This window comes from Lipotes vexillifer, unplaced genomic scaffold, assembly GCF_000442215.2.
Source record: "Lipotes vexillifer unplaced genomic scaffold, Lipotes_vexillifer_v1.1 scaffold977, whole genome shotgun sequence".
Taxonomy (NCBI): domain Eukaryota; kingdom Metazoa; phylum Chordata; class Mammalia; order Artiodactyla; family Lipotidae; genus Lipotes; species Lipotes vexillifer.
In genome coordinates this window covers 3,361,590-3,369,735 of record NW_006783088.1, presented here as the reverse complement: position 1 = coordinate 3,369,735, position 8,146 = coordinate 3,361,590, and the positions used below count along the sequence as shown (strand labels likewise).

General features: G+C 59.5%; 2 protein-coding genes across 4 annotated transcripts; one reads left to right on the top strand and one right to left on the bottom strand.

The window, feature by feature from the left end:
- The first annotated feature begins 45 nt into the window (after positions 1-45).
- On the top strand, positions 46-2,162 carry MDK (midkine). 3 transcript variants are annotated; one of them, XM_007455779.1, is made up of 5 exons: positions 46-143; positions 432-508; positions 658-825; positions 941-1,102; positions 1,796-2,162. In XM_007455779.1, exons 2-5 carry the CDS (start codon positions 433-435, stop codon positions 1,819-1,821), a joined length of 432 nt encoding a protein of 143 aa, XP_007455841.1. In that variant the 5' UTR covers positions 46-143; position 432; the 3' UTR covers positions 1,822-2,162. The 3 variants fall into 3 exon arrangements, with proteins under 3 accessions (XP_007455841.1, XP_007455843.1, XP_007455842.1); XM_007455780.1 differs by having other exon boundaries at positions 125-139; XM_007455781.1 differs by lacking the exon at positions 658-825.
- Positions 2,163-3,405: 1,243 nt separating this feature from the next.
- CHRM4 (cholinergic receptor muscarinic 4) lies at positions 3,406-4,912 on the bottom strand. Its single transcript, XM_007455778.1, has one exon. The coding sequence runs from the start codon at positions 4,862-4,864 to the stop codon at positions 3,428-3,430; it is 1,437 nt and encodes a 478-aa protein (XP_007455840.1). The 5' UTR covers positions 4,865-4,912; the 3' UTR covers positions 3,406-3,427.
- Positions 4,913-8,146: the final 3,234 nt, after the last annotated feature.

The following is an 8,146-nucleotide window of genomic DNA, read 5'->3' as shown; positions in this document are numbered from 1 at the left end:
GCAGGTCCTTCGTCTGTGGGGGGGAGGGGGCGGGGGGCCCATGTGACCGGCTCAGACCGGTTCTGGAGACAAAAGGGGCCGCGGCGGCCGGAGCGGGACGGGCCCGGCGCGGGAGGGAGCGAAGCAGCGCGGGCAGCGAGCGAGTGAGCGTGCGGGGCCCCGGAGGGCGCGCGGCGGCTTCGGCCCCTCGGCCGCTGCCGATCTGGGGGCTGGAGGCGGGGTGGGGGTCTGAGCTGAGTCCCGGGCTCCAGGCGGCCCCTGGGGAGACTCCTCCCGCTGTGCGCCCCGGCTGGCGGGGAGGGGCCAGCCCCCCAAGTCCGCCGCCACCGCAGTAGCAGCCAGACACTTTGGGCCTGGAAACTGGGGAAAGGGGGTGGGAGGTTCACGCCTGCGGCCCCCAGTGGGGACTCTGACCCGTGCTCTACCCCCAGGATGCAGCGCCGAGGCTTTCTCCTCCTCGCCCTCCTCGCCCTGCTGGCGCTCACCTCCGCGGTGGCCAAAAAGAAAGGTGATACGGAGGGTGGGGAGTTTAAGGAGGGCTGGAGCCGGGCAGGTGAGGCCGGCAGCCTCGGTTCCGAGGCCGGGACTCCGGGAAGGGGTCTCCGAGCGAGTCTCTCCTGGCCCGGGGTCCTGAGCTCTGTTACCCATGCGTTGTAGACAAAGTGAAGAAGGGAGGCCCGGGGAGCGAGTGCGCGGAGTGGATCTGGGGGCCCTGCACCCCCAGCAGCAAGGACTGCGGCGTGGGTTTCCGCGAGGGCACCTGCGGGGCCCAGACGCAACGCATCCGGTGCCGGGTGCCCTGTAACTGGAAGAAGGAGTTTGGAGGTGAGGTGGGGCGCAGGCGGAGGGTAGGCAGGGGGCCCAGCCTCACGGGGACCTGGGCAGACCCGTGCAGGGGGCCACAGGCCACCCATCTCTGACCCGGGCACTCTCCCGCCAGCCGACTGCAAGTACAAGTTTGAGAGCTGGGGGGCATGTGATGGGGGCACAGGCACCAAAGCCCGCCAAGGCACCCTGAAGAAGGCGCGGTACAATGCCCAGTGCCAGGAGACCATCCGTGTGACCAAGCCCTGCACCCCCAAGACCAAAGCCAAGGCCAAAGGTTAGCAGAGGGGGCAGGGGTGGGGTCATCATAGGTGGCTGCCCCTACCTGTGAAGGGAGTGGGTAAAGCCTGAAGTTTTGGATCCTGGCCAGTGAATTTTTGACGTGTCTGTACCGGGTTTCCCTGTAGGTAGAGACACCTTAGGTGGGCGGTACTGAGGGCCCCCCCGCAGAGGGTGCTCGGGAGGTTGAAATCCTGGCTCAAGTAAGGACAAAGTCAGCTGTTCTGTTGGAGCCTTTGGCTTGGGATGCAGAGAAATCGTATTGGAACAGCTTGGCTTTGTCATCTCTCCAGCAGGTGGGGGCAGTTTCTATTTGGGAAGGACTTCACAGTCCTTACTTCCTCTTTCCCTTAGCTTCATTCCTGACTCACAGCAGCTCTGGAGGCCAACAGGGCAGAGTGGAATCTGCCCACTTCTCAGGTGAGGGGACTGAGGCTGTTGTCCAGGGCTGCTGGGACCAGGACTGAGACCGGGAACTTGCAGGTTTTCTGATCCCCAAAGTCTAAGCTGGGGGGAGTGAGGAATGTCCAGCATCATAATGGCTGTCCTGTCCCACGGGCTTCCAGGCTAGCTGATAGAGAACCACCAGGGGGCGGAATTTTCTCTTCTCTAATGTCTGTGTTGGGGGGAAGGGGGTCTCCAGTGGGTCACCCAAACCCTGCTAATGCGGTCTTTCTTTCTTGTTTTACAGCCAAGAAAGGGAAGGGAAAGGACTAGCGGCCAGGCCTGGATGCCAAGGAGCCCCTGGCTTTACTCGGAGGCCTGGCCCACGCCCTCCCTCTACCGGCCCAGGATATAACCCACCAGTGCCTTTTGCCTACTCGTTAGCTTTATCAATCATGCTCTGCTTCTTCCCTTTCACTTGCCCACACCCACCCCAAGTGCCCAAAGTGGGGAGGGACAAGGGATTCTAGGCAGCTTGAGCCTCGCCCAAAGGGATCTGAGTCCCCTGTACCCACTTTTCTTCTTCCCCCAATGATGCCATTACTAAGAAATAAATAAATGTCTTTTTTTTTTCCCCCCAATAAAAGCTTTCTTTTAATATATAAAAGCCCCTTCCCAGGAAGTTTGCTGTGGTGATTTGTTGGAGGTGGGAGAATGGAGGAAAGAGAGGGCTGGAGGGAACGGTGGCTTTCAGGGGGTTGAAGACTTGGCGGTGAGTGCCCCCCAGAGCTCATGGAGAAAAAACGGTTATGAAGATTTCTTCCAGGGCCCCCTACTGACCCCTGGAAGGGTGCCCCCCATCAAGTCCCCTGAGCCTCTCAGTCCCGTTTCTCCAGGGGCCAGGGCTGGGGGAGGGAACCCAGGAGACTCACTAGAACTGATACCCCCCATCTCAGTTTCCCCCAGGTAAAGGTCTTTTGGTCCAGCCCACTGCCAATCCAGAAGGTTCTATCAGTTGGGGGAGGAGAGATGGGGGTCGCTTGCCTGCCTCACCAGCCCCGCCCCAACTGTCACTGAAGCCTGTGTGTGGGTCAAGTCCACCCCCGTTTTGTCCCTGGTGACCCACCAGGGCGTCCCTCGTGCTGCAGAGGCCAGCCGTGAATACCACTCACCACAGTCCCACCTTCACTGTGTGTGACCCGAGCCAAGCCCTCTCCTTGGGGAGGGAGGGCAACTCTTCAGCTCAGCCTGGGGAGGTGGGTGGCCAGGCCCCAGTTCCTGAGTGAACCCCTGATCTCCCCGCTAGCCCACCCTGAACGTGACCAGGGTAGTGCCGTAGCGGGTGCTCGGAGCCCCCTCTGCCTGGCCTCCAGCCAGCTCACCCACTGACCCGCCCACCCAACCAGAGCCCTGCTGAGTAGCTGCAGCAAGGGGAGACTTCTGCCCCTGGAGAGAGGTATAGGAGGAGGAGGCTGAGCCTACATGCGGGGTACAGGGGGGCAGAAAGCACCGATTACAGCAGGATGGGGGACCCTTCCCTCCCTGAGCCTCCTTTCCCAAGCATTGGCCCCTTTGCTCCTCCCAGAGGGGTGCTGGGCTCTGCTCCCCTCCAGATGTCCGTTCTTTCAGCCACGCTGGCTGGTCACAGTGGGGCAGGTGCCCACATAGGCCAGTGCTCCCCAGCTCCCTGAGGCAGGACAAGAGCGACGGGTCAGACTGTCCAGTTTGGTCACTTCCTGGGGCTGATCCTCCTCAGCCTGAGCAGAGACCTGGTCTCTGAATCCAGCCAGAGCCTCTCCCTGAGGCTCACGGGGTCTCGGGAACATCAGTTCTCTTCAGCAAACATGAACACTGAGAAGTGCCTCCACATCTCTCCCTGGCAGCAGCTGACACGGTCCCCAGCGCACACACCAGCACCTCCAGTGGTACCCCTACCTGCCTACCTGGCGGTGCCGATGTTCCGATACTGACAGAGCAGCAGATGCCTGAAGGTCTTTTTAAAGGTGGCATTGCAGAGGGCATAGCAGGCCGGGTTGATGGTGCTGTTGACGTAGCAGAGCCAGTAGCCAATGGACCACACGGTGTCAGGGATGCAGCTCTGGCAGAAGGTGTTCACCAGGACCATGACATTGTAGGGCGTCCAGGTGAGGATGAAGGCTAGCAGAATGGCAAAGATGGTCCGAGTCACCTTGCGCTCCCGGGCTGCCATCTGCCGCTTCTTGCGCACCTGGTTGCGGGCGATGCTGGCAAACTTACGGGCCACATTGGCCGCCGGACGCATGCCAGCCGGCGTGGCAGGCACAATCTCGATGGCTGTCACACACTCGTTACCTGTCTGCTTCGTCACAATCTGGATCTTGGACCATTTGGAGGCCGGATTGAGGGTCCGTGGCTGCAGGGGAGGTGCAGGTGTGGCGGGCGTGGTGGCCTCTGTGGTTGACAGCTCTGTGGGTGGTCGTTCCTTGGTGTTCTGGGTGGCGCTGCCCGAGCTGGACTCATTGGAGGTGTCCTTGTCAGCCACTGGGCGTGGCGGCGGGGGGAGGACCGGCGGAGGGGCCTCCTCTAGCTTCCCGTTGCGCAGCTCCCCCCGAGAAGCGTCTGCTGGGGGCGCTTTCTTGACGCTCTGCTTCATCAGGGGGCTCTTGAGGAAGGCCAGGGTCTTGGCCCTCTTCTCCTTAGGGCCTTCAGGCCGGTGCTTGTGAACTCGGCTGCGACTGGCCAGGGAGATGTGGATGTAGAGCACCGTCATGATGACCACAGGCAGGTAGAAGGCGGCGATGGCCGTGCCGAAGGTCACCGCCGGGTTGGACAAAAATTGGATGAAGCACTGGTTGTCCGGCACCGTCCGCTTGCCCACCACAAACTGCCAGAACAAGATGGCAGGCGCCCAGAGCACGAAGGACAGGACCCAGGCGGCGGCAATCATGAGGCCTGCCATCTTGGTGGTACGCCGCGCCGGGTAGGTGAGGGGCTTGGTGACGCAGAAGTACCGGTCAAAGCTGATGATGAGCAGGTTCATGACAGAGGCATTGCTCACCACGTAGTCCAGGGCCAGCCACAGGTCACACACCACGGCACCCAGAGGCCAGTAGCCCTTGATGATGTACACGGTGTAGAGGTTCATGGAGAAGGCGCCTATGATGAGATCAGCGCACGCCAGGCTGAAGAGAAAGTAGTTGTTGACCGTCTGCAGCTGCCTGTTGACTTTGATGGACAGCATCACCAGGATGTTGCCTGCGACGGTCACGAGGCTCAGTGAGCCTGTCACCGTGGCAATGAACACCATCTCCACTGTCTCATAGCGGTTATGGGTTGACGTGACCAGGCGCACAGACTGGTTGCCCAAGCTGCCATTGACCGGTGTGAAGTTCGCCATCTTGGTTATAGCAGCAGTGGGCGTGCAGTGTCTGGAGGAGGAAGGAGAGAGGAAAGGGGTGAATGGTTGAAGTGGACTAGAGGGGTGAGGTGGGGTACACTGGAGTCAAGGCGACAGAGGAGCATCACCATCCTGCAGAGCTCCATCCTTAGAGAACTCTGTCCCATCACTTCCTCCTGTATTCGGTCACTCGTCCTTTATCGAGTGCCTACTCTTGTACAAGCACTGTTGTACGCGCTGGGGTTATGCTGGGGTTACAGAGTGAAGGAGACACACGCAGGCCCCACTCTCACGGAGCTTACAACCCTGTCAGGGGAGACATACAGACATGTGAGCAACAAAAAAGTGCTAGAAAGAAAACAAGGGCAGGTGATGGTGAGTGAGTCAGAGGGGTGATCAGCGAAGGCCTCTCCGAGGAGGTGATCTGGATGAGGAGGAGGAGGCAGCCACAAGAAGAGCTGCAGAGAGTGGCCTAGTCAAGGGCAATGGCGAGAGCAAAGGCCCTGAGGCATGTGTGAGGCATGGACAGAAGGCCAGTGTGGGTGGAGGGGTTGGGGGAAGAGAGGTCCCAGATATCAGTATGTGGCTCTGGTCAGAGGTATTCATTCATTTACCCATTTGGTCATTTCTTAACCAAACATTACCGGGGACCTGGCCTCCAATCCCTACAGAAGACACTAGGGACAAAGGCAAGAATATATACTACCAGCTAACATTTATTGTCTACTCAGTGCCGGGCACTTCCTACACTTTTTATAAGTTTATAAGTATTCATTCATTTCATCCTCACAACAAACCTATGAAATAGATACTGTGTTGTTTTTTTGTTTTTTTGTTTTTTTGGTGGTAGGGGTGGCATGTGGCTCGGCACGCAGGATCTTAGTTCCCCAACCAGGGAATGAACCCAAGGCCCCTGCAGTGGAAGCACAGAGTCTTAACCACTGGACTGCCAGGAAAGTCCCGGATACTGTTATTTTTTACTAACAGATGAGGAAAGTAAGGCACGGAGATGTTAAACTGCCCGAGGTTCCACAGCTCCTTGATCTCATGTTGCTGTCCCAGAGCTAAGGGTTCTGGTAGAGGGAGGCCCAAAGAGCCACAAGAGCCAGTGATCCCACCTTGGGGAAGTCTTTCCAGAGGACCAGAAGAGGTGACATGGAACTAGGAATCCAGGAAGGAGGAGGAAGAAAGTGCCACTGTGGCATCCCCTCCCGGAGCCCTCCCCCGTCCCCAGGGCATGGGGATGCAGTGCAAGGGTAGCTGGGGTCTGTCAGCAGCCAGGGGCTAAGACCTGTGAAGAATCAGAAGCCTAAAGGGCCCATCAGCTGAGGAAAGACACACACGGCGTCCCAGGGGCCAGTGCCCTCCCCAAGGCCTGACAGGGAACCCAAAGGGTGAGCGAGTGTACCAGAGGGAAGAGAGGGGCTGCAGCAGGGGAGCCTGTGGCCAGCCCCTGAGGGTACCCCTCGGCCCACCGGTACACACCACGGCGCCCCAGCTGGGGTCCTCCAGGCACGAGGCTCCTCCCCAGAGCCTCGTCACGTCTCCTCCCCCTCTTCCTCTCCCCTGCGTGTGAGGGAGGCCCACGCCCAGGGCACTGTGCCAGGGCAGCCGCTCAGCCCAGCCTCCTTCACACCCGCCAACACGCGCACCATTACACACGCACACGGGCCCATCACAGCTATGCCAGCCAGCCCCGCAGCTCCCTGTCGTATATGCGTCTGTGTGAGAGAAGCAGAGGAGAGACAGTGGGGTGTGAAGGAGCATGCGCCCCACAGCCCAGGCTCCACGGCCAGCGGACTCTTAGCCGTGTGCCCTTGCACAGGCCACCTCACCTTCCTGCTCCTCTCTTTCTTATCTGCAAAACAGAGAGGATGCCTGTCCCGGGGCGGCCTCCCTCCCCGGCAGCAGTGGGGGTCAGCAACTCAACTCCATCTCCAGCATTAACGTGCACTGGACGCTGGAGCCAGGTGCCAGGGTGACGCCCCCTCTCCAAGCCTGGCTTCAGTGCCCTAAAGCCACCATCACAGATGCAGATGCAGACACTAGACGCAGATGCAGACCCAGCCTCCTGGCCTGGTAGTTTCAGTTCTCATGCCCAAATCCTTGGTTCACAGGAGAGGCTCACAGAGGGGTGGTGCCACCCCCAAGGTCGCAGAGGAATGAAGGGCAAAGACCAGATACTGCCCTCTCCTGGGGGGCGGGGGGTGTGTCTCTGACAGCCCTTTTCAGTGCTGAGAGACTCCAGAATGGAACCTCAGGCACCACCCTCTGAGGAGGGGCAGGAGGGCAGAGGCACCCAGCGTGGAGAGGCTGTCCTTCCTAGGCACCTGCCTGTAGGCACAGGGTGGGCAGGAGTGACCTGTCAGCCAGCCCCAAGGAAACCCTCGTTCTAGCCTCCCAGGGTCGGGACACAAGCCAGTGAGATCAGAATGGGGCTCGAGGTACCAAATAGGAAAAACATAATCGCTCTTGTTTATTGAGTGTTAATTATGAGTCAGGAATCCCTCTGTGCTTTTTATACAGATTATTGGGTTTAATTCCTACAGCAGCCTGAAAAGGCAGGTGCTATAAGTATGCTCATCTTACTGAAGTAAGTATCTTCTTACAGATGAGGATAATGTTAATTAACTTGCCTAAAGTCACCCAGTGTGTAAGCAGGGGCGGGGGCAGGATTAGAACCCAGGAGCCACCTTCTTAACTGCAAGGAGCTAGTGCCTCTAGAGTTGATTTCCCGCCTCTGCTCTCCCCTCCTCAAAACCACACCACTAGGGGTGGGTCAGGGGAGGCCTGGGTAGGGCCCTTTCTCATTCCCTGCCAGCTCCCACACCTAGCTTTCCCAGAAGAAAAGAGACCTCTTGTCTCCATCTGTAAAGCTAGTCAGTCTCCAATCAGGTGGCCAAGGGTTTAGTCCCTCTCTGGGGCCTCTTGGGGAAGCTGCCAGCTGCGGACACGGCAAAGCACTCTCCCTGTTCCCCACCCAAACTATCTTTCTGGACCCCTGGGGATCACCCGCAGACGTTCTGACTGCACCCTCCTCTGGAGCGTTTCTCTGGGACGCAGGCCCGCCCGAAACCTGGGGAGGCGAGCAACCGCCGCCCAGGCATGTGCGCACCGCTAGATGGCAATGTCGGTCCCTGGGTGCCAGCTCTGGACCTGGAGAGGATGGCCGCTATTCGCCACCGCCCCCAGCTCCAAGGGGACTGGGAAAGCAGTGGAGGTCCCAGGCCGGGCCTCCCAGGGGAGGGACTTGGGGCCCCCTCTACAGGCCTCACCCCGTAG